General features: G+C 31.1%; 1 protein-coding gene across 2 annotated transcripts; it reads left to right on the top strand.

The window, feature by feature from the left end:
* The first annotated feature begins 944 nt into the window (after positions 1-944).
* LOC139529974 (histidine N-alpha-methyltransferase-like) lies at positions 945-25,794 on the top strand. Of its 2 annotated transcripts, XM_071325976.1 has the most exons (7): positions 960-1,365; positions 2,237-2,375; positions 2,741-2,843; positions 5,471-5,574; positions 8,250-8,333; positions 8,799-8,975; positions 10,952-11,351. In XM_071325976.1, the coding sequence occupies exons 1-7, from the start codon at positions 1,189-1,191 to the stop codon at positions 11,131-11,133; spliced, it is 966 nt and encodes a 321-aa protein (XP_071182077.1). In that variant the 5' UTR covers positions 960-1,188; the 3' UTR covers positions 11,134-11,351. The 2 variants fall into 2 exon arrangements, with proteins under 2 accessions (XP_071182078.1, XP_071182077.1); XM_071325977.1 differs by lacking the exons at positions 8,799-8,975; positions 10,952-11,351 and adding an exon at positions 25,651-25,794 and having other exon boundaries at positions 945-1,365.
* The last annotated feature ends 48 nt before the right edge of the window (positions 25,795-25,842 follow it).

Genomic DNA, 25,842 nt, shown 5'->3' with positions numbered 1-25,842 from the left:
CGTATTATCGACAAAAATTGATAAATCTTTATCAATGCTTATGAACACTATCCTAAACTATAAAATGAATATATGTAGTAAACAAGAAATTGTATCAAGAACTTCCTCTAATATATTCAAACAAATACATACAAAAAAATTTTGTCTTGACTGTGACTTTTCGTCCTATCAAAATTGTGACTTTCTGTCATTTCGATAACATTTAAATTACAAGCAACTCGTTTCATATGTCTGTACAAACCAAAAATTAATCATATATATGATTAGAAATGAATACATTGATTGACTAGTGCAATGGTTTGAATAAGTCTAACAACACAATTTAATCATTGTACATACCAAAAATGCCATTAAAATTTAATGACTCGTTTAAATAAAACAAAGACGAGTTGAACAACAAGTCCCAGATATATTCACAAAGTCTAGTGAACCCTATCACTGAGCACCAATATCCTTTTCGGACATTTCCGGTTGTCCTGCTGTTCTGACAAAGTCCAATACAACTTGCTAGATTTATGATATAAATGCATGCAAGCTTTATGTATTAAATTCAATTTAAATAATGTACACAATTTGGCATTAACATATTAATACAACTGAATTATTAATAGGATTCGGAAACAAAATGTTAACTTATATTAATCCGTTTCCGAATTCAAATAACAACATTTAATATACGTAATACTTAAGTAGTAGAAATTAAGTAAATATAAAATTAAATATCTTAAACTAGACGGAAAACAAACATATTATAAAACAATGTTGTGGACACAAGAAGAAAAAAAATCAGATCAGAAATACAATTATAGTAAAGTGCATGTTTCTGAACGGAAACAATTATTTTAGATATAAATATGCACTTAGACATGAATATCAATTATGTGGTCATCTTTATAAATTTCCTGTTTACAAAACTTTGAATTTTTCAAAAAACTAAGGATTTTCTTATCCCAGGCATAGATTACCTTAGCCGTATTTGGCACAACTTATTTGGAATTTTGGATCGTCAATGCTCTTCAACTTTGTATTTGTTTGGGTTATAACTATTTTGATATGAGCGTCACTGATGAGTCTTATGTAGACGAAACGCGCGTCTGGCGTACTAAATTATAATCCTGGTACCTTTGATAACTAATTAGACCTGTTTAGATGTTTATTGAATTATTATTGAAGTAGTTAAATTGAAGCATGGACAACATGATTAAGGCAGAACTACTTAAAGGACTTGCAGGAAATCCAGTGCATATCCCAGCATGGTACCGTTATGACGAAGAAGGTTCTAGGTTAAATGATATTTGTATGGAGCAGTGCAAATGGTACTACTTTCATCGTTTTGAAATGAAAATTCTGAATGATATTTCAACAGTACGTACTCATATGATTTTGTTGGGTAAAAAAACACGTTGTTTGAATAGAATTAGATATATAATATATGGCAGTTATTATATAATAACATTGATTCCTAACTAAACATTCTTAGTTATTGTAAAGATCTGTAAACATAGTTGTTCTACAAAAACAAATCAAGACAAGAAAGGATGATGTAGTATAATTCTAATGCATCCGATGATGCAGAACTTGTGAGAGACTCAAAATCAGACGTGAGGATTGAGCATTGTACGGTCTTCAACAGTAAGTAAAACGAATACATAAGATATCAAAGGTCTGGGAAAAGACAATTTGAAACAATATAGATGCTAAAACAAATGGTCTAAATTATAATTGGACAATAAACGATGAACGATGAACAAATATTACAGACAGCAACCATTGTGACAGGGTTCAACAGGTATACGGGCGCTCATCACTCCTAACCACATGAGACAGTGATGTTATAAAATAATATAACAATTTGTCAAAAAACCAGCCTTTTTTAAACCGAACATTGCCCTGCAAAAATAATTTTGTAGATCGCCATCCTATCCCTACCAGTTCCGTCATCACATTTATGGCGTAAGGCTGAATAAAATTTGCATAAATAGGATTTTGTTTCAAATGTTGAAAAATGTTTCATCAATTAAAAAATTCTTGCATTCAAATTCCATCACGTTGAATTCATCAACCTCCCAACATTGAATCTTGTCATGTGAGTGAAAAGACAACAGAGGCCACATTTCAAATTTATAAAACCTATCTAGTTGGTATATGATAAAATTGTGTAAGGGATATATAATACGAAGTAGAGATAAGAAAAAAACATAGTAATTTCATTATTTAGTTTAGTTGTATTTTGAAGGAATTAATAGAATATTTGAAAGATTCGAGAATGCTTGTTGATCTCGGTAGTGGAAATGCAAGCAAGACAATGTTGATCTTAGATAATCTTTTAAAGACACATGACTCTCTAACTTACGTCCCAGTAGATATTTCTACAGGTTGGTATACTAATTAGCATATTTTATATAAAAAGCAAATTCTTCTCCTTTATTTGAGGGATTCCAAACTTGAGAAATATTTAAAAAGAAAGGCTATTTTTTATGCTGAAACATTTCTTGATCAATATTGCTACTCCATTTTAGGCCATGTACTTAGAATCAAAGTATAACAAATGCCTTTACATTTATTTGTCTTGTGATTTATTCAACAGCACAAAGGTACACTTCTTTGATGTATAATTCTAAAATAAAATTGGGATAAAACGGATTTATCATATTTCTTTTAATGGAAGATAATTTTCTTATATTCAATTTAATGTACGTCAGATTATATACAATTAACATTATGAATCAATATTTCATAGAATTTCTCAACAAAACCGCTGCCAACCTGAAAACAATTTATGGAAATAAATTAGAAATCAAGCCGATCGGAGAGGAATACATGGTAGCACTAAGAAAAATAAAGTAAGTTTTCTGTATATTCTATACTTATAAAAATGTCTATGGATAGCACTGAAAAGAGTATTGATTAAAATTGGTCTTCCAGAGATACTTATTTATTAGACAAATAGTTGAATAAAGTTTGACCTATCCATAGGAATAATACATTTTTTTTTTACAGCGGATGACATTGAGAGTGTTATTCTGGGGCAAAAATTCTGCACACGACCCTTACGTTTTAACCACCCATCACTTCATGTAAATCGCATAAATACCAGGACATCAATAAGTATACATGAAAATAATTTTTAAGAACATAGATAAATGATATGAAAATGTTTTGTCGTGAGAAATATATATTACATTATTAACAAATCATTAATACCGAAAATTTGTGTTAACACATGCGGAAGAATATCTCGAGGATGTTTTGCAACAACAGCGGGATTGAAAGAAATTGAGAGGCGAACTATATTATGAAGTCTACATATAGAACTGTATGATATGCACTACAGTTTGCAAATAAAGACAAGTTTGTTAAATGCATGAAATATGCAAATCTCAGTCCTAATGTATATATATTCTAGTTATTCCATTTATTGACTGTTATTTTAAAGATATGTAATGTTCAGCCCAATGAATGATTTTAAGTCATGACATTTTTACTGTTTTTAGAAGTTTAGGAGACTATAGAACTGTTTGCTATGCATAAATATTAAAAGTTGGAAAGCATAGAAAATATGCTGAATAAAATAATGAAATGCTTACTGCTGTGTATATTATTTAGTTACAGTATTTCACTATTGTGTAAAATATTTGGAGTCTATAGAAAAGGTGGTATGAGAAAACACCTCTCCTCAAGAAACAAAACGACGAAAAAGTTAACAATAGGGTACCATACAGCCTTCAACAATGAATAAAACACATCCCATAGTTATGTATAAACGGCAATATGTAATGACAAATGTAAACCAATAAAAACAAGAAAACAAACGGCAACATTAATGTACAAATCAGCAAATAAACAAAAAACAAGTTATAAAGCAACGAAAAACAATCCCTGTTTTACAGGCTCTATACTTGGGACAGACATGTTCATAACATGGTTGTGATTTACATGTTTTGCTGTCGCCAAATCCTCCCCTTACCTGAAAAAGTGGTGTTATGGTACAAAATCAGAACAAACTATAAAAATCAATTAAAAAACATATCCCGATGTAGATATGAAATTCAATAAACTAAAAATAGACTGGGTACAAATTTATTCAACAAAACCAATAATCGAGAAATAATAACAGTAGTATATTGCCACCAAAATAACGTAGGATGGACCAATGATTTGCCTTGTTTGAGGATTAAAGCAAAAATACATATACATTACCGAACCCTTATAGCACATCCTACTGAAGCTTACAATAAAACAATTAATCTAACATATATGGATCAACATATTTTAAACAAACCATTTTTTTCAAATAACTTGCATAGTCCATATATGTTATATGTCCAAAAACAAAGAAGAAGCAGAAGGCTTTAAAGAGCTGATTAAAGTATTGAAATATGAATGCCTACTCAAATCCAACCTATAAGAAAAACGAATTATTACAGAAGGGTCTCAACAATGCACTTGCACTGCACTATCATTAGAATAGTAGAATAAAATGATGGTATAAATAGATGAACATTTGCCTGTAGAGTTATTAAGATGATCTGTTATACAAATATTAATATAATATATAACAACAAGCCAAATTATACTGATTACAATTGATTATATCACTACAATATAATAATTATTACAGTGAGGTTGAATTCCCTGTCGTTTATAAATCATCCACACAGGAACTTGTCCCAGAAAAAAATATATCTATATACCTTATCCTAACTTTCAGGTATAGAGATATGATTTTTTTGTGAGATAAGTGCCTGTGATCATCCTCCAGAACTTGCGGTCATCAGATCATCAGTATTTCAGTACTTTGATTAAAGATAGTAAGTTTATCAAATGGAGACCGTCACGTGGCTCTCATGACCTCACAGAAGCCATCTTTCCACATTTTTATAATTCATTGTGTCCTAACACAGAGACAATGCAGACAATGTATAATCGTGGTTAGATATATACTCAAGCCGCCGTATTGTTTATCAAAAAAGTCCGATGAACGCGGTCTACCAAAAATAACCCTCTACAAAAACTATGACCAAAGCGCTTGTAACCAATGATGGTAATTATATAAAAAATTCACAACTTTGCAAATAATATAACAATAACAATTCTGCTAATGAAATTTTTTACAGGCATCGACCGTTCATCTTTTTTAGTGTGCGGGGAAGGATGGCATCTGAATATTCTTTATTATTGAAAAAAAAACATATCAGAAGGATAATAAAAAATAGTTTTTTTTTTAAATTATTAAGTTACAAGAATAAAAAAAATACATCGATTTAAAAAAAATAAATTCTTGTTTCTCTTTGTTATTGAAAATTTAATTTGTCTTGAAATAATACGTTTTATTATAGACAAATTTTTCAGACAGAGTTAGAATTTTATTTTATCTTTTCAATGTGTTGGTTGATTTTCGAATTCCGATTTACATAAAATAAATTTATTTAGTTGTAAGGAATTTTCACCGCACTATTTTCATTCACAGAACAATGACAGATAGAAAAATAATTGTATGGTTTGGAAGTTTGCAGAGTTTATCGTATGAAAAGCAGTTAGATTATCTATTGGAAATACGAAACACCATGCAAGGTACAGACATGTGTAAAAAAAACCTCACAAATCTATGTCGTGGATATAAGTTTTCGATATGAGCATATGCCTCTACCACTGAAATGTGTCCACTTGCAATTGTGTTGGAGACATTTGCTTAATATCTCAAAAAGTAGAAGATATTTGTCTTGTAACGATTTTTTATTTTGGTTCAATAGAATAAATGAATTTTTATTGCAAAATGCAAAAACCAGATTAAGGTGAACGTGAGCATGCCGAATTGAACAGACCGATAGACGTGAAATGAGTACACAAATGTATAAGTGTGAGCGTCACTTGCTTTCATCTCGAATACATGTTCAAAATACAGCATTCAATTTTAGATCTTATATTAATAAATCTTTGAAATTAAAACAGATATTTGTCTTGTAACGATTTTTTATTTTGGTTCAATAGAATAAATGAATTGTTTATTGCAAAATGCAAAAACCAGATTAAGGTGAACGTGAGCATGTCGAATTGAACAGACCGATAGACGTGAAATGAGTACACAAATGTAAAAGTGTGATCGTCACTTGCTTTCATCTCGAATAAATGTTCAAAATACAGCATTCAATTTTAGATCTTATATTAATAAATCTTTGAAATTAAAACAGATATTTGTCTTGTAACGATTTTTTATTTTAGTTCAATAGAATAAATGAATTGTTTATTGCAAAATGTAAAAACCAGATTAAGGTGAACGTGAGCATGTCGAATTGAACAGACCGATAGACGTGAAATGAGTACACAAATGTAAAAGTGTGATCGTCACTTGCTTTCATCTCGAATAAATGTTCAAAATACAGCATTCAATTTTAGATCTTGTATTAATAAGTCTTTGAAATTAAAACAAACAAGATACTAACTTGTTTATGTACTGCTTACAATGAAGCTATTGTATCAAGGGTTTTAAATGGTAAAGTTGAAACAATCCCTTCGAATTTTAAGGACGCCATCATGATACGGTAGACCGTATAGAAACATTTGTCTTAAAAATGACAAAGAATATGTTCTAATTGTCGTATTCACAATCAAGTCATCTCTTGTCATCAAATATGACAAACTGAATGCGACTTATAGACGTTATCATACTTGCTTTGATAAGAAAACATTAAATTTTTGCAGCACATGAACAATTTGACAATAGAGTCCCAGGTTAGCATGAGGGTTAAGCATCATCCCCCTTTTATGTACATATCTCGAGTGCCTGTTATTCAGTGGTTGTTGTTGACTAATTTCCGAAATTTTTTTTTTCTTTTTTCGTAAATTGTGTTTTTATAAATGAGGCTGTTTTCTCGTTTGGATTGTTTCATATTTTCATGTCGGGGCCTTTTATAGCTGCCTATACGGTATAGTTTTTTTTTCATTTTAACAGGCCGTGTGGTGACTAATATTGCTTGTATCCAAGTCATTTGAACAGTGGATAGTTGTCTCATTGGCAATCAAACCACATCTCCTTATTTTGATATTGATTTATTAGGTTAATACAGCTTATAAAATAAGGCGAATACGAATTGACTATGCCATTGCAAAAAACGAAAAACGAACAAAAGACAAATAACAGCACATTAAACACAGCATAGGAAGCTTAAGACTGAGCAACACGAACTCCACAAAAAAGGTGTTCTATAAGGTCCTCCGAAAGGGTAAGCAGATCCTGTTCCACATGCGACAACCGTCGTGTTACTCCTATACAATATGTTCAAGTGATTAGGCTGTGATTTGTTTGGGGTTCCTTAAATAAATTGGTAACATATAACGGAATCAGGTCATTCGTCTTGCAACCAATAAAAAATCAGTTGCTGCTGCTTCTGTCGCGGTTGTATGTGATGATGCTGATACTGATGATGAGGATCTAAGCGTAACGCTTTGACCTACACAAAAAAAAAAAAAAAAAAAAAAAAAAATCAGCATCGAGTCGATCTGGCCAGAATGTCATAAATTGCAGTGTCAATCGAAAGACTCTTCAAATTTACACACCGTGTTCTAAATACATCTTGGTGTAACATTTTCATCAATATTTGTTACATTTACCCTAGAGACACATACATATATATATATAATAGAGAATGGAAACAGGGAATGTGTCAAAGAGACAACAACCCAACCAAAGAGCAGAATACAGATTAGGATAACAAATGGGTTTTCAACGCAGCGAAATAATTCTGAACCCGGAAGCGGGCATGTGTGCATGTACCTGTCCTGCATAATTTACCTCGTCAGTTGGGTCTTGTATTACATTTTTTTTTGTTATTTTGAAAATTTCTTTTTCATTGCAAATCTTTGATAGTTTCTGTTTAAGTAAGTCACAACTGTTTGAATTTATACTATGGATAATTTTTAGGTTGACATAATATATCAACACCTGCACTCAGTTTACTTCTCTTTTAATCGTTGGTTATTTGTTTTCAGCCGCAGATCCAGGATTTGATGTTAGAGGGGACGCTCCTGAGAATTAAGAATTAGAGGACCTTATTTTGACACAAAAATGGCTGTAATTCTACTTTTAATATATATTAATTTTACTTTTTTAAGAAGGGGGAAGGGAGGTGGTGGGGAGAGGGGGGTTGTCGTTTGCACCTCGCCCAAATCCGCACTTGGTAATATTAGAATTGTGTGTCATTCACGTATACCAAACAACTTATTTATTAATTGTGTGCATTTTGTTGCAGTCGAAGACAGATTATTGATTACATTAGATGTCACAGACACTTCTTGTAAGCAGACGATAGAGCTTGCTTACTTAGATCCGGAAGGTAAATATAAGTCTCCATGCGATTGACGGTACACAAACGTACCACATATCATTTCCAACCTCTTTCGATTTTTTTTATCGTACCTTAAACGTAACGTACTGTTATGTTTAAACTTACATATATAAATGTCAAATCTATGATTTTTATTTTCCATGTAACATTTTTCATATTGTACAATTTGTCCCTGAACTTATAAAATAAGTTGCTCACTTTTAATTTAAATCTCGTTAAAAAGGAACAATACAGCATTGCCGCATGCCACTGATTTGTTGAATATTTCCCCTATTTGACTGGCAACACTGCCCAGTTTATAATGACAACATACTACAATCTACTACTAATATGAAATCTGTCATATTAGAACAAAATAACTGTATAAAAAGTTGTTATATCGTAAAATGTACTTTTGTATTAGTCTTTGGTTATCTTCTCAAAATAAATTTGCGATTAATATTCTTTTTGTAGGATACTGCGAAAATTTTCATCTGAATTCCATCCATCGTTTGAACAGGGAAATGCATGCTAATATTGATATATCAAAGTTCAAAATTAAGAATGAATTGGTTGTGAATTCAATGTCAAATAATTGTAGCTACGTGAATGTGTGGATAGAGGCAATCGAGAATTGTGATGTTCACATAGGTTTGTATAAAATAAATATGACTTAAGTTTTTGTGCATGTCTGTACGAATTTTGTTTTCAATCGTTTTTAGTACATGTCTTAGGCTATTTTTGACATGCTCTTGTCCTTATTTATGCTTGAATGTTTTGTCTAAATGATGTGTATTATAATCACCATATATTTTGAAAAAAGAGCTTGACCGATACCGTAAAGTCAGCTATAAAAGACCCAAACATGATAAAATGTGAAAAAATTCAAACAAACAAACATACGGCTTCATTTATGACAGAACAATTAGAAAACAAAAAATGTGACAGACAGCGCGCAACCAACGACAACCACTGCATTGCTGATTCTAGCGAATTATCACTTAGGTTGGGTCAAAATCTGCTCTGGTTAATTTGACAAGATTTAGTAGATATATCAGAACGTGCAATGATTGTAAATTTCTGGCCGAATGTAATTGTTTACTGTTGGCAATTCAGTATCTTCAACTGATCGATATTATAATGTATTGGTATATACCATCAGCCTTGTTAAAATATTAACGATTTTGTCTATGCTTCAACCTTTTATATGAATGCATTTTGTTTTTGTAGTAGGAAATAACACAATTGCAAAGCGTTAGTAATTTATAAGTTATATTTCTATTTAAGAAGAACAACGTTTTTTTGCAAAACCTGTAAGCAGATGACAACATTGTACACACAAACGGTATATCAACCTGGGGTTAAAAAACAGACGTCCACTTCACAGAAAAACAAAGCATTAAGCAATACAATCCCCACTAAAAACCTGTGGTGAGATCGTGTGCTCGGTAAGGGTCAGCAGTTCCGGCAAATTCATTCGCAAAATATCTTTCTGAGTAACTTAGAAACGCGAGTCTGGCGTATATACAAAATTTAGTCCTGGTATCTATGATGAGTTTTTTTAATCTATATTCATGTGAAATATAGATTAATTAAAAAGAAATCGATGCGTATACAAAGGCAGCTAGAATCTAGAGCCGTTGGCAATATTATTTGGGCCAATGTTCTATGACGTTTTTGTGCGTGGAAAATATAAGTCCATTTCTTTTCATTTGTAAATTATTAGATATTCAAAGTTTATTTTTAAGTGAAATGACACTCTCTATCATAACATCTTATAAAGGAAGCAAAAGCTATTTTGTCTCAAAATCAAACAGTAATGTTTTTGTAGAAAAAGATGTTTCCGTCTTTCTAACAGCTATATTTTAAATGATTGAACAGTGTAACGAGTGCTACATAGAGGATACAGGTGTTTTATATTTAAGGGAACACAGCTTGAATTCTACAGTAACGTGTATATCAAAGTTGCTACTTAAAACTTTGCATACATTGTATCACAAACACTTAGTACAAAAGAAAAAGAAAAAAAAAAAAAAAAAAGATAATCAGGATTCAAGAAAGCCCAAACTTGTCCCCCGATTCTTGACACGGATATCATTTTACATAAATAAAGCATTTATTTATAAAGGGTCAATGACTGTACAATAAGTTAAAAGTATAATTTGTATCTCTGAAATTAAACCAAATAATGCAAAAACTGCTTGTTTGCACTTACGCAACTATAATAATCATTCAAAGGGATTTGATCTCACGAGAAAGGGATAATTGTGAAGTGAGCTCCATATCGAAAGCATGTTCAAAGTATACTTATATTTAGTAAAGAATCTAATAGTCTAATAGGGAGACAATGACCTATAAATTTTGCCAAAATACAAAAAGGTAATTCTGTGTCATATATATGTCGAAGTTATATATCTTTAACATCAGAAATTATTTAGTGACATATTTGTGATGTCTGAATTAAAGTGTTTAAATATTATCATCCAATTACATTTGCATCAAAAGTTTAAAGTTCTTACTTGAAGGCCGATAAATTGTTTTATTTCAGCAGTTTCAGGAGCTATGAGGTCTTAGCATACCTCTCTCATTTGAATATTTCGATTGAGTCCATTTTATTAATATTATAGGAAAATTAAATTTAAACCGGAAGTTTCAAAAAGGAGAAAGATTATATCTGCACGAAGAGGGCGGGATAAGCTGCAAATATACAATTGATCAATTAGAATATATTTTGAATAAAGCATCACTAGGAATGGAGAAATACTGGATGAATGAGCACGTGGTAGTGCTAGTAGTGAACCGATTATAAATTATCAATGACTGTTTATTAGTTTGCATTAGTTATCTTTTTTTTTACTCTTTGTGTGCATTGTAACTAGTAACAAGAATATTAGTTATAAGATGTGTATGACTCCTATTGTTGTGCAGTGTAATTAGTAAACAGAATATTAGTTATTAGATGTGATTACATAAAACGTTTGGTCAATTATACGAAGCTGGTATTTATAATTAAAATCCCAAACCATTTATATCGTTTTGGCTGTCTTCATTCTTCTTTCTTTTGGTACCTCATTTGTAAAATTTAAAGATGGATGAGCGGAATTACATCAGTTTAAAGTTGTCTGATTGGGAGTGAACAAATCTTTGTATTGTGCTACCTTAAGTCTCTCTGTTTATACAATTGTTTTTCTGCTTTAAAACTTGTTCTGGGTTTTATTCTGTTTTTCTATGTTGTTTTTCTTTTTAGTTTACTACCATCGCCTGCCGTCCGTCGTCTGTTCCAGTTTACAAAAATCTCCTCCTCTGAAACCACTTGGCAAGCTGGAGCCAAACTTGGCCAAATATTCTAGAAAGAGAAAATCTAACAGGGCAAACATGTTCAATATCAAAATCTACACGAACCTATATTGTCCATTTCGACCAATCCTAGTAGACGACCCGACCCCTTAAAGCACTATATCCCTTAAATTACCATAATATCGAATTTTGGGAGATTTTATAAAAAAGAAGATGTGGTATGATTGCTAATGAGACAACTCTTCACAAGAGACCAAATGACACTGAAATTAACAACTATAGGTCACCGATGGTCTATGAATAATTACCATTCAAACTATCATTTATTATAGATCCATAGAAACTGAATTTGGCAAAACTTGCCTACAGGCTTAAAGATCTCCAAATATATTTGCACGGTCGAAATCGTCAGTCGACTCCTTATATGAGGTATTGCCCTTGAAGTTTCTGACATTTTTACCCTAGAACAGATCTATGACACATTATTCTCTCAAAAGAGGTAAGAACTGATCCCGACTGCATATGCTTTAGAACTGATTAAATTATCGTTTGAATGGAATAATTGAGCATGAATGGTCGTGAATCTATATCAGGAATAAAAATGTTAACCTTAGAGAAAAAAAACCATCCGAAAAGCAAAGGGATTAACCAAAGAGAAAACTGTCACTCTCAGCTTAGGATATCTATACCTTAATATACAGAACAAAAAGAAAACAAATGTAAAGAAAGATCCTGTATCAAATAAGCAGATAAAAGTTACAATAGAAGATGACATAAATTGTAATAAGTACAGATCAATAGACAAAAATAAAATGAAAGATTCCAAACTGTAATATTATAAATGTACAAATAGTCTATTCAATTTCCTATTTTTATTGAAATTGAGTTGATTTAACAAAATCTATCATTTGCTGATATCTTGATATCCTCGTTTGGTTTCCTTTGTACAAAATTTGTATTAATACAATTTATAACAGTTACTCATTAGGTTCTCAGTCTTTATTGCACATAAAACATAAAGAGAATTCCGAAAACAAACACTGGCATGATTTCCGACTTGGAACAGACACATATTGTATGTTTTAACTACAAATAACAAATAATGTTTTAGAAACAAAATTTCACTCATTCAATGCAATTTGTGTTTTTTCTTCTTCTCCTTAATTCTTCCTCTTGGACAACCGACCGACTCCATCATTTCAGAATAAACAAATCAGTCAATAAAATAAATTCTGGTCTTGGGCACGGATGAAATGTATACGGTCAATAGAATGCTTTAAATTCCGCATTCACTGACACTTGTTCCCCTTTCAACACTTTTACTTTGTGCACTTTTTTAAACTCCTCAAACAGACAATTTTAATTTATCAAAAAATAAATTTGTTTCTATATAAGAATGTAACGACGTTTAAAAATATCATTTTTCAATCAATTATTGCACAAAAACTCTAGTAGAAAAAATGTCATATTTGAAAACTAAAAAAGTATTAGAAGGCCATTATTTACATTTACAATGAGCGAAACACCTGTTAAAGTCATATGAAACTTAAAAAAGAAAATGAAAAAAAAGTATGTTTATGTACTTGAATGGGTAAGTTTTACTATAAAACAAGTGTGCGTGAACTTGTAAATTTCTTGTATATGTTCCAGTATGCAGTGACCTATCGTTAGAAGTTCGGCCACCGCACATAGCGCAAATGCTAGGGGAAAACCGTGATCAAAGAATGTAAACAAAAAGTAAAATAAAATATACCAAACTCCAAGGAAAATTCGAAACGCAAAGTCAATTATCAAAAGGCAAAATCAAACGCTCAAACACACCAAACAAATGGAAAACAACTGTCATATTCCTGACTAGATCTTATGTAGAATTTGCTGGAAAAAACCTGGTTTAATAAACAGCTTAACCTCTCACTTGTATAACAGTCACTTTAAATTCCATTATATTGACAGCAATGTGTGAATAAAGCAAACAGACGTAAAAGGCAAAAATGTTAAAAATATGGGTACAGTAGTACACAGTGTGTTATAATCTTAATCAACATAAAAACAAACAAATATGTCAACATAGAAAAACAAAATGCCATATAGACAAAGCACATAACCGAAAATGAAAGACAGGATTACTGAAAATAACCATAAAATTATAACACAATGGCAGGATGTATAATTACCTAGCCACGACAAAACAGTAAAGGTTAATGATATACAATTATTGACAATTGATAAGTTTGATACAATAATTTTGTCAACCCCAGAGATGTGATATTCACTAAGCCCAACGGCAAATAAAAGAACACTTTAACACGTAAATAAGATGCTTAACAACGTCAGTACCTAGAATCTATACTTCAAGACCATCATGTATAATTTTAGAAGTTGATACAGACTATTTATCAACAAGGTTATGGTCTAAGAAAAATGACCAGACGTTCTTTGACACAACGTAGTATCGACAAAAATTGATAAATCTTCATTAGTCAAGGTTTATGAACACTTTCCTAAACAATAAAATGAATATATGTAATGAAAAAGAAATCGTACCAAGAACTTCCTATTATAAATCAAACAAATACATACAAATAAATTTTGATCTGTGACTTTTCGTCCTATGAAATTTGTGATTTTCTATCCTTTGACTTTTTGTCCTGTGACTTTCTGTCCGTTTTTCGACTTCATTCAGTGATATTTGATCACAAGCTAATTAAATTTTGAGTTTATTTACGAAGTTTACCGAATCGTGACATTAAAGACTAGTTGAACAACAGCCCTCAGATATCTTCACAACGCCTAGTGAACCGTATCACTGAGCACCAATATCCTTATTCGAACATTTCCGGTAGTCCTGCTTTATGAGGACGTTCAATAAAATTTGCTAGATTTATGATATACAAGTATGCAAGCATTATCTTTTTATACATTTTCAATTATCATTAGGGTAAACATAAATATTATCTTAACTATAAGATTCAAGTTAAATAATAAACACAATTTGAGATTAACATATTAATACGATTGAGTGATTTATAGGATCCGGAAACAAGCTGTTGACCCTATTGATTTGTTTCCTAATTCAAATAAGCATATTTTATATGTGTTATATTCAAAGAAGGTGCACTGGAAGGTAAAAAGTAATAACTGATTCTCACAGAACACATTTCATACAACAAGTCCTTTAAATTATTGCCTTTATTTAAACTGTTTAGGAAAAGTTGAATTGACAAGTGGGAACGCATGGAAAACATAAAAAAATATCTTAGCTCTTTCAATTCACTTATTTGTCACGATTTTCACGTGCTCTGTGTTGATTGTTTATCAATGTCACGATCCGGTAGACGTTGGCAACAAAAAATAGCTTGCGATCATCAATCATGCACTGAAAGAAATGTTATTTGTCGATAATACGTTATAGATTCATAATATGAATAAATATAAAAAATGTTAATACAGGGGAAAGTTTGGTATACGCATGCATTGTACAATCATTTCGATAACATTAAAATTACAAAGCTCGTATAAAATGTCTTTAAATACCAAACATTAATCATATATATGATTAGAAATAAATACAATGATTTACTATTACAATGGTTTGAATAAGTCGAACAACACAATTTAATAATTTTATACTGCACTCGTTCTATTTGAGCAGTCAAAATGCGTTGACTGTATATTTCTATGTCATATACAGTCACTGACCCGATATCACTTTTCCTCATGAATATTTAAATAGACGTTGCCGAAATAATATTAATTATTCATATGACCTCTTCAACCTGTTCTTGTTTCCAATGCATACAACGATGCGTGGAACGACTCAACCTTGTTTCTTTTGCAATTATTGGAAAAACATATTTCATTTGTTTATATATTTTGTTTGCAACCTATAAATTATTATGTTTCATGCTTATGGTTGCTATTTAAGTCCAGACTCAAACGATTTCGTTCACCATCGAGTGTGGGTTTCAACGTAAATGTACATTTTATTGTGTTGTATATTTCTCCGCGAGCATGCAATTAGGCCCTTTTAAACGGGATTTCCCCCAATATTTAAATCAAATAAATAACCTTAACGCATTTAGCAACAATTGAAAATGTTTTTTAATATTGCAATATAAAGACAATAATAGTGTATTGACTTGACATATCAACGATACAAGGATTCGGCCCGAAACGGGGAAATAGCTCGGCACAGCCTCGCATTTCCCCGTTTCTAAGCCTCATCCTTATATCGTTGATATGTCAAGACAATGCACTATTAGTGTATATGTTCATACCAAAAATGCCATTCAAATTTAATATCTCGTTAACATAAAACATATTTTCTAGATGTATGATATACATGTATGCAAGCATTATTTTTCTTCAACATTTTTAATTATCATTAGAGTTTACATATTTTGTTTATCAAAATCAAGTGTAATAATGTAAACAATTTGGCATTAACATATTAATACAAATGATTTATTAATAGGATCCTGAAACAAGATGTTAACTTATATAAATCCGTTTCCTTAATCAAATAAGAACATTTCATTTGTGTAACACTCAAATAATCTTAAACTAGATGAAAAACAAACGAAACATATAACAATGTAGTGGAAACAAGAAGAAGAAAAACAAATTAGATACATCAGAAATACAATTATTGTAAAGTGCATGTTTATGAAGGAATAAAATTATTTCAGATATACATATGCACTGTAGACCAGTTGAACAAGATGTTTATTTTTATTATTAAAGTAGTTAAATTGAAGCATGGATAGCCTGAATAAGGCAGAACTACTTAAAAGACTTTCAGCAAATCCAATGCATATCCCATGGTACCGTTATGACGAAGAAGGATCTCGGTTAAATGATATGTGTATGGAGCAGTACAAAAGGTACTACTTTCATCGTTTTGAAATGAAAATTCTGAGTGACATTTTAACAGTTCGTACTCATATGTTTTTTTTGGGTAAAACACACATTGTTTGAATAGAAATATAGATATACGATATATGGAAGTTATTATAAATAATATTTATTCCTAATTAAACATTCTTAGTTATTGTAAACATAGTTGTTCTACAAGAAATAGTTGTTCTACAAGAAATAGTTGTTCTACAAGAAATAGTTGTTCTACAAGAAATAGTTGTTCTACAAGACAAATCTAGACAAGAAAGAATAATGTAGTATAATTCTAACGACACTATCATCCCATGATACAGAACTTGTTTCAGACTTACGAACACAGATATGAACACGATTGGGCATTGTACGGTCTTCGACATTAAGCAAAACAAATACATAAGATATCAGAGGTCTGAGAAAAGAAAATTTGAAACAATTGTGATACTAAAATAAATGGCCTGAATTATACTAAAATATTACATGAAACACAAGTATTGGAGACAGCAACAAATGAATAAATTTGATGCATTTACTGTATGTCTGATTGGTTAAAAGTATTACTTTTATTTTCAATGTTGTCAATTTGTATGGCGACACGCCCACTCTGACGTTGTGTATTCATACGTCAACATGTGTGTACGGTGTTATTATTAATATAAAAAATATAAAAAAGTTCTTTGAGCCTTATTTTTGATAAAATTTATTTATGATGAATGGCAATGATTTATTTTGAATTCAATGTGAAGAGTCAAAAAATAATTTTATGGTTCAATAAATTCAAAATAAATAATAGCCATTCGTTAAATGTAGCAGGTTTTAACAGGTTTATACGCGCTCATCACTCCTAAACACATGAGACGGTGATGTTACGAAGTAATATAAACAATTTGTAAAAAACAAACTCATGTAATCCAAAGGAAAAAGACTATTGCCTTGCAAAAATAATTTTGAAGATAGCCATCCTATCCTTACCAGTTCCGTCATCACATGTGAGGCGTAGGGTTGAATAATATTTGCAATAATCGGATTCTGTTTTAAATGTTTTTAATGTTTCATAAATTAAAATTTCTTTCATTTAAATTCCATCATGTTGAATTTATTAACGTTCCAACATTGAATCTTGTCATGTGAGTGAAAAGAAAACAGAGGGCACATTTCAAATTGATAAAACAGATCTAGTTTGAAGATGATTAAATTGTGTAGGGATATGGAATAAGAGTTAGGGATTAGAAAAATATAATTATTTCTTCAAAAAGAATTTTCATTATTTAGTTTAGTTGTATTTTGAAGGAATTAGTGGAATACTTGAAGGATTCGAGAATGCTTGTTGACCTTGGTAGTGGAAATGCCAGAAAGACAAAGGAGTAGGTCCGGTAAGGGCCGATTTTGGCCTCAAATTTCAGGTTCATCTAACGAAAGTTTTTGGAGACTTTTTAAACACTTAAGTGTCTATTTCAATTGATTCGATTAGTTAATGTGTAAGACTTTAACTAATTTAGTCATTAAAAACGATCTGATTCAAGCTAAAATATGAAAAATCTATCAAATATGCCAAAAACCGTCACTTTTCAGATGCTTTTTGTCAAAAATGAAAGTGGCCGCATCCGTGTTCATCCTCAACCTTTATATATGTTTTGTATTATTATCAAATACAACTTACATTTCAATATTATGAATGAACACGAATGCGGCCACTTTCATTTTAGACGGAAACCGTCTAAAAATTAACCAATTTTGAAAATGCTAAAATTTTGAAGATTTCAGTAATTTAGCATGACTTAATGATGCTAGAACGCGTCATTTGTGCATTGTATGGTCATATTTATGTAGCAGAAGCATTTTACTTTCCAAAATATAGCTTTAAGATTACATTTTCATAATTTTCTAAAACTGCTAGATTTTGGGGCCAAAGAGGGGTCTTACTGAACCAACTTCTTTGATCTTAGATTAACTTTTAGAGAAGCATGACTCTCTAATTAACGTCTCAGTAGATACTTCTACAGGTTGGTATACAAATTGCATTTCTCATATAAAAAAAGCATATGTATCTTCTTTTATTTTCGGCATTTCAAAATTGAAATATTTAAAAAGAAGGCTATTTGTTATGCTGAAACATTTCTTGATCAATATTGTTACTCCATTTTAGGCCAGATACTTAGAATCAAAGTATCACAAATGCCTTTACATTTATTTTTCTTGTGATTTATTCCACAGCACAAAGGTACACTTGTTTGACTTATAATTTTATAGCTGAAGAAATAAATATTTAATATGACTGCTCGGATTGTCTGTGTACCATGTACTTTTTCATTTCTTTTCTTACATTCAATGTAATGTACACAAGATTCTTTACATTATGAAACTATATTTCATAGAATTTCTCAACAAAACCGCTGACAACCTGAAAATGATTTATGGTAATAAACTAAAAATCCAACCAATCGGAGAGGAATACATGGTAGCACTGAGAAAAATAAAGTAAGTCATCTGTATATTATATACTTATAAAAATGTCTTAGTGGCACTGAAAAGAGTGCTGAAAAAATAATATTTTGTCTATCAGAGATACGTATGTTATATGATCTTGTTTTATGTGTAAGAAAATGAGTTGGTAAACCCGGGTAGTTTTGGTCTGTATTCAGTAGGGAGACAATCTTAATTGGTTTAAACATGTAACATCCCTATCTGCTTTAATGTCTCAGTGGAAAATCTACGAATGACACAAATAGTTGAATAAAGTTTGAACTATCATTTTGTATGGTATATTTATTTAAATAGGAAATTTGTCAAATGAAGACTGTCGTTTGGCTGTAATAACATCACGGTAGCCCTCTTTCTACATTTATCTATCGTTTTCTGATACGCTGATTATCACCAAAAGACAATGCAGACAATACAGAATGCGAATGGATATATATATATATACTCAAGCCGCCGTGCTGTTTGTATTATTTACGAAAGAAGTGCGGTAAATGCGGTCTACTAAATATAGCCTTCCACAAAAACACTGATTGGAGCGCATGTAACCATGATTGTAAAGGATTCACAACTATGCAAATGATATAAGAATAATAATGCTGCCATTGAAAACTTTTACAGGTACCGATCATTCATCTATGATCTTTAAAAAGGTATCAGAAGGATAATAAAAAAATATCTTGTTTTTTTTTTAATTATTAAAAAAACAATAGTAAAAATTCATCGTTTGTTATTGAACTTTTTTTTCTTTGAATAATACGTTTCATTACAGTCATTTTTTTAGACAGAGTTTCAATTTTTGTATATATATTTCCAAAACCATTTTGAATGATACCAATGTACTTAGTTGTATTTGGTTGATAGGTATTTTCAACCCATCATTTTCATTAACAGAACAATAACAGATAGAAAAATAATTGTATGGTTTGGAAGTTTGCAGAATCTATCGTATGGAAAGCAGTTAGATTATCTATTGGAAATACGAAACACTATGCAAGGAACAGATATGTGTAAATTGTAAAAAAAAAAAAAAAAAAGCCCAAAAAATATTTGTCGTGAAGTTTTAGATATGAAGATATGTCTCTACTCCCTGAGATGCGTTATTTTTTTATGTTGTGATGTTATACTATTGTTTCAGAAAAGGGAGAAGGTTTGGTATCATTAAAACGTTTAATCCCGATGCAAATGTTTGCACCTGTCCTAAGTCAGGAATCTGATGTACAGTAGTTGTCGTCTGTTTATGTAGTTCATATATATACGTGTTTCTCGTTTCTCGTTTTTATATAGATTAGACCGTTGGTTTTCCCGTTTGAATGGTTTTACACTCGTAATTGTTGGGGCCCTTTATAGCTTGCTGTTCTGTGTGAGCCAAGGCTTCGTGTTGAAGGCCGTACCTTGACCTATAATGGTTTACTTTTATAAATTGTTACTTGGATGGAGAGTTGTCTCATTGGCACTCATACAACATCTTCATAGGCAGTTGCTAAATCGTTCAAACAGTAGAAGATAATATTTGACAATTTTAGATTTGTTTATTTTGGTTCTATAAAATGAAAAAAAAAATTCTTTATTGCAATGTGCAAAAACCAGTTTCAGATAAACCATCTTCGCTAGCCAAGGGTTACGATCCAGTACCCTCCTCTCCACTGGATCATAATCCTTGGCTAGCGAAGATGCAGATGTACGTGACTATTACGAAACTGAACAGACCGATAGATGTGAAATGAGTACACAAATGTCAAAGTATGATCGTCACTTGCTGCCATCTCAAATGAATAATAAAAAAGCATTCAATTCTAGATCTCATATTTACAGGTCTTTGAAACAATCAAGTTACTCACATGTTTATGTTGAAAGACTGAGAAAAACGAACTCCATCAAAAATAAAAGGTGTTATTTAAAGTGCTCCGAAAAGGTAAACAGATCATGTTCCACATGCAAATCCCGTCATGTTACTCCAATAAAATATGTTGATAAGTTATTTCAAGTGATTAGGCACTAATTGCGTTTGGGGTTCCTTATACACGGCCGACACTCGGCTAACCGAGAGATTGGTCGGTTAATCTATATTGAGTATGTGGCTATATCGGCAGTGGGTCTGTTAATCGGGTTGGCTAAAGTCTGTTAATCGGGTGTTATCGAGGAAATCATTGGAAATTCTGCATGTTTCATTGTATAACTTTTTAAATATATGTTTATCATAAAAATTATTCATGTCTAACAAAACAATTCAATGTACTGAATCCAGTGGTGTAATTATTATTTTTCTAGCTTCGATGTACGATCTATAAAATGAAAAGGCGTGTTACTCATCAATAAATTTATACACATTTTACACACACAAAATGTACACAAAAAGACACGTTGGTTGAATTTACTTGCATGCGATATTTTGAACATCGAACAAAGACAGGCATTATGTTTGTCAACCAAATTGATATCATTGTGTGAAAAATCTACACAAAAATCTGTATTTTGGCGACATAAATCAATCTTTATTCAAAACCTGGTCTGTTAATGGGTCGGATGTATAAAACCCGGTCTGTTAATTGGTCTGTTAAGAGTTATGAATGGCAATAAAAGTATAATTTTATGCTGTATGGGGTGTTATCGGATCAAATGGGTAGGCTCAAAACGAGTGGCTAAAATATACGGAAACAACACATGAGCAATGAAACATAATATATACGGAAACACTGACATGAACAATGAATTTAGGCCATGAATATTGAAAACTGATATAAAAAAGTGTAATATTAAAGTATTATTATACATCATGTTAAAATGCTATATTTTGATTGCCTAATACGAAGGTGTTAATTTACTCTATCACATGGCTGAGCGGGTGACAATTTTTTGAAATGTCACCCTCTCGGCTAGACCAATCAAAAATCGACAGTTTAAACGACAATGAACTGAATCTACATCAAGTTATTTTATAGACAATGCTTAAAGTTCTAATTTACTATACAACGAAGCGTGGAACGACTCAAACTTATTTCTTTTACAATTGTTGGAAAACGTATTTCACTTGTTAATATTTTTACTTTAAAACCTATAAAACATTGTGTGTTATGCTTATTGTTGATATTAAACGCATTCGTTCACCATCGATGGGTTTCAACTGGTGATGTACATTTCATCATGTTCATTGTGATGTATATTTCTCAGCCAGATATGAGGCCTTTTGAAAGGGGTATTTACCCAAAATTTAAATAAAATAAATAACAATAACAAAATAACAACAATTGAAAATATTTTTTTCTTGATAGCAGAGCTTTTTTCCCGTTTCGGGCCTAATCCTTGTATCCGGTTTATATGTCAAGTCAATGCACTACTATTGTCTATTTACTTCACTTCTGATGATTTTTCAAATACCCGTTACGCTGTCAAGTACGTGACTACATAGAAAATACTTTATAATAAAACTCATCTGTTAAAGAAAATGATGATAGGACATTCATTACAATAAGTCAAATATCACATAGCTGAGAGGGTGATAGAGCAGATCGGCATCCCTCAAAAAAACATTGTCAACCTTGGCTTCGCCGCGGTTGACAATGTTTTCTCGGGACCCAATCTGTTCTATCACCCTCTCAGCTATGTGTTATTTATATCTTATCACATATTTGTTACGGATACGGATAAATTTTTAAGATTTACCAGTTATGTTTCATTAAATTGTTATAATTGAACTTTTTTTCCCTCTTTTCTGCAACACTTAAATATGTGATAAATAACTTAAAGATTATAACATGTTTTTCCATATTTGCCCTGGTATCATCCCTCGACCCATATCGGCCCTCGGCTAAAGCTTCGAGGCCGATATGGGAGTCTCGGGATGATACCAGGGCTAATATAGAAAAGGGCATGTTATAATCTATACATATTGATTTCATCCAAGAATGGTCGCATATATCATGTGGATTCTGTTTAGGTTGTCACGAATGACACTAATTTGTATCTAAATTGGTATTAACCAGTATATAAATCAGAGATTAACGTCGTAATGTAACTAAACATCAGTAAGTAAAATATATTGGGATGCTAGAATATATAAAGAATAAAGAAATAATAATGAGTAAGATAAAATAAAATGTAGAGAAAAGTAACAGACAATTTAAAGAATATAGAAATAAACAACACCCCCAATCCGGACCCTCATTGTATACACGAGAATCTGGATGGAAACACAGAATATATAGAATAATAGATAAGGACAGTAGGAAGTGATGCATTAATAAAAAAGATAGAAAAAAAGAATAACTGTTTGAGAATAAAGACATGAAACACCCCTGGGTGTTGAAACAGTAACGGATTGCTATGTACTCATATTGGTAATAAATGCTAACAGTTTACATGCGGACAACTGCAGTTCTCCTCTGCACTTATGTAGAAAGGAACTAAACGGAATAAAATGAATTAAAACTTAAGATAACCAAATGTAGCTGCATTCGGTCCTTTCCATTTACTTCTTTAGACTGATTTGTAAACAACAGATGATTCAGTAATAGAAGAAAAGAACCAATCGGATGATGTTGACGATTTAGAGTTTAACGTCCAGTGACAAATATCATGTGCATATGAGAACGACAACACGTTATATGTACCCTGTGTTGTATTAGAAAGACACTTTCGGACGGATTTGAGAACGTGCTACTTTGAACAGAAACAAAAATTAAGGCTGAAGAAAACGTTAATAATAGATTCAGGCATATTCCAGCAGGCAATCCATATCCATATATTGAAGTGACACACCCCTTAATAAAATGCAAAGGAAGTCAAAATAAAAATGTTTTACTAGAAGGATACTGTTGCAGCGTACTGTAATTTTTTTTTACTCAAGAGCATCTCATTCTTAAATTTTTCAAAAGGGAAAATATAAAGGTAGCACAACTATTTTCGTGGCTAAATAACTCTTAACTGACACAATTTCAATTGTCCAACCCATTAACAGACTTTATTCCCATAATGTTCACTAAAACGTGGTATTACTCACGTTATATTACAATTATGAAATATTTACTAATTTCAATTTATATTTTAGAACCAAAGTACGATTTTGTGTCCTTTAAATGATATCTAAAATTGTTTTTTTCGCCTTTCATTACAAAAATTGCTATGCGTATAAGCATAAATACTACATACTTGCGCGACGCATTTTAGTTTTACTGAAAACTGCGCAGACTGTGACATGTTTTTACAGTTGGAAAATGTTCTATGATATATATCATTTTGTCAGACACTTTTCTTTTTTTTATTTGATTCTTATAATGTACCTAAAATCTGTATATTAAATAGATTTTAATATTAAAATTGTGCGTTTTACTCTTAACAGACGTATAACCAACCCGATTAACAGACCAACCGCCGATATAGCCGCATACTCAATATAGATTAACCGACCTATCTCTCGGTTAGCCGAGTGTCGGCCGTGTTATACATACATTTGTAACATATAACGGAATCAGGTCATTCGTCTTATATTTGATAACAAAATCATTTGCTACTGATGTATATAATGTTGCTGCTGATGATGATCTACGCGTTGCTTTAACCTAAAAAAAACAACAGCATCGAGTTGATCTAGCCAGAATGTCGAAATTTGCATTGTCAATCGAAATACTTTTCACATTTACAAACCGTGTCCTTAAGAGCATACGATACAGTTTTGATCCCACGATGAATTTTTTACGAAAATTTGCATACAAGCAATTTTTCACCTAAGCAATTCAAATATGTAATAAAAAATATAGCTTCATGTGCTACTTTAAAAGATAAAAGGGGTAAAATTTTAGACATTTACTAAAATTTCGGCTTTTTGACATTTCTATCCTTTGGAGAGACACACCTAACTCTTTTTTTTTTTATTTCAACAGATAAACACAAGCGGATTTTTGAAAATACATTATAAAAATCTTCTTTAAATAAATATGCTTTTAATATTTACAACAATTCTTTGGAAATAATTAATTTTTAACAAAGTTTCAGGATTTTAGGTAAATATAAGTCTCCATACGTTTGATAGTACACACACTTTATTATATCTCGTAAAGAGAGTAGAGAGCTTGGTTACCTTGATCCTGAAGGTTAATATAAGTCTCCATACGTTTGATAGTACACAAACTTTATCATATTTCATAAAGAGCCTTTAGAGCTTGCTTACCTTGATTCTGAAAGTAAATATAAGTGTCCATACGTTTGATAGTACGCACACTTTATCATATCTAGTAAAGAGACTATAGAGCTTGCTTAACTTAATCCTGAAAGTAAATATAAGTGTCCATACGTTTGATAGTATACAAACTTTTGTTATGCTTATACTTACATATATAGATGTCAAAACCTTTTATTTTTATCTTTTATGTAACTTTTTTGATAATTTACAATTTTTCCATGAACTTATGAAATAAGTTGCTCACTTTCAAGTTAAACCTCGTAAGAAAAGATCTAAACATCATTGTCGTATGCAACTGGTTCGTTCAATTTTTTTTTGATGGTCCCCAGTTTATAATGAAATTAAGCTATGATCTACTATTAGTATTGTGTATATGAAATCTGTCATATAAGAACATAACAATTATATAAAATGTTGTTGTTAAATGCAATTTTGTATTTTTCTTCTGGATATTGATTTTAATAAATATTCTCTATGCAGGATACTGCGAACATTTTCATCTGAATTCCATCCATCGCTTGAACAGGGAAATGAATGCTAATATTGATATATCAAAGTTCAAAATCAAGAACGAATTGGTTGTGAATTGAAGGTCACATAACTGTAGCTACGTGAATGTGTGGATAGAGGCTATCGAGAATTGTGATATTCACATAAGTTTGTATAAATTAC

This window comes from Mytilus edulis, chromosome 7, assembly GCF_963676685.1.
Source record: "Mytilus edulis chromosome 7, xbMytEdul2.2, whole genome shotgun sequence".
NCBI lineage: Eukaryota > Metazoa > Mollusca > Bivalvia > Mytilida > Mytilidae > Mytilus > Mytilus edulis.
The sequence above is the reverse complement of the archived record's forward strand: the minus strand, read 5'-3'. Positions and strand labels throughout refer to the sequence as shown.

Excerpts from the sequence above, each read along its gene's own strand:
- LOC139529974 (XM_071325976.1), top strand. The coding sequence starts at position 1,189 with ATGGACAACATGATTAAGGCAGAACTACTTAAAGGACTTGCAGGAAAT. Across the intron at positions 1,366-2,236 it reads TTCTGAATGATATTTCAACA|GAATTAATAGAATATTTGAA; the intron begins GTACGTACTCAT and ends TGTATTTTGAAG. Across the intron at positions 2,844-5,470 it reads GTAGCACTAAGAAAAATAAA|AACAATGACAGATAGAAAAA; the intron begins GTAAGTTTTCTG and ends TTTCATTCACAG.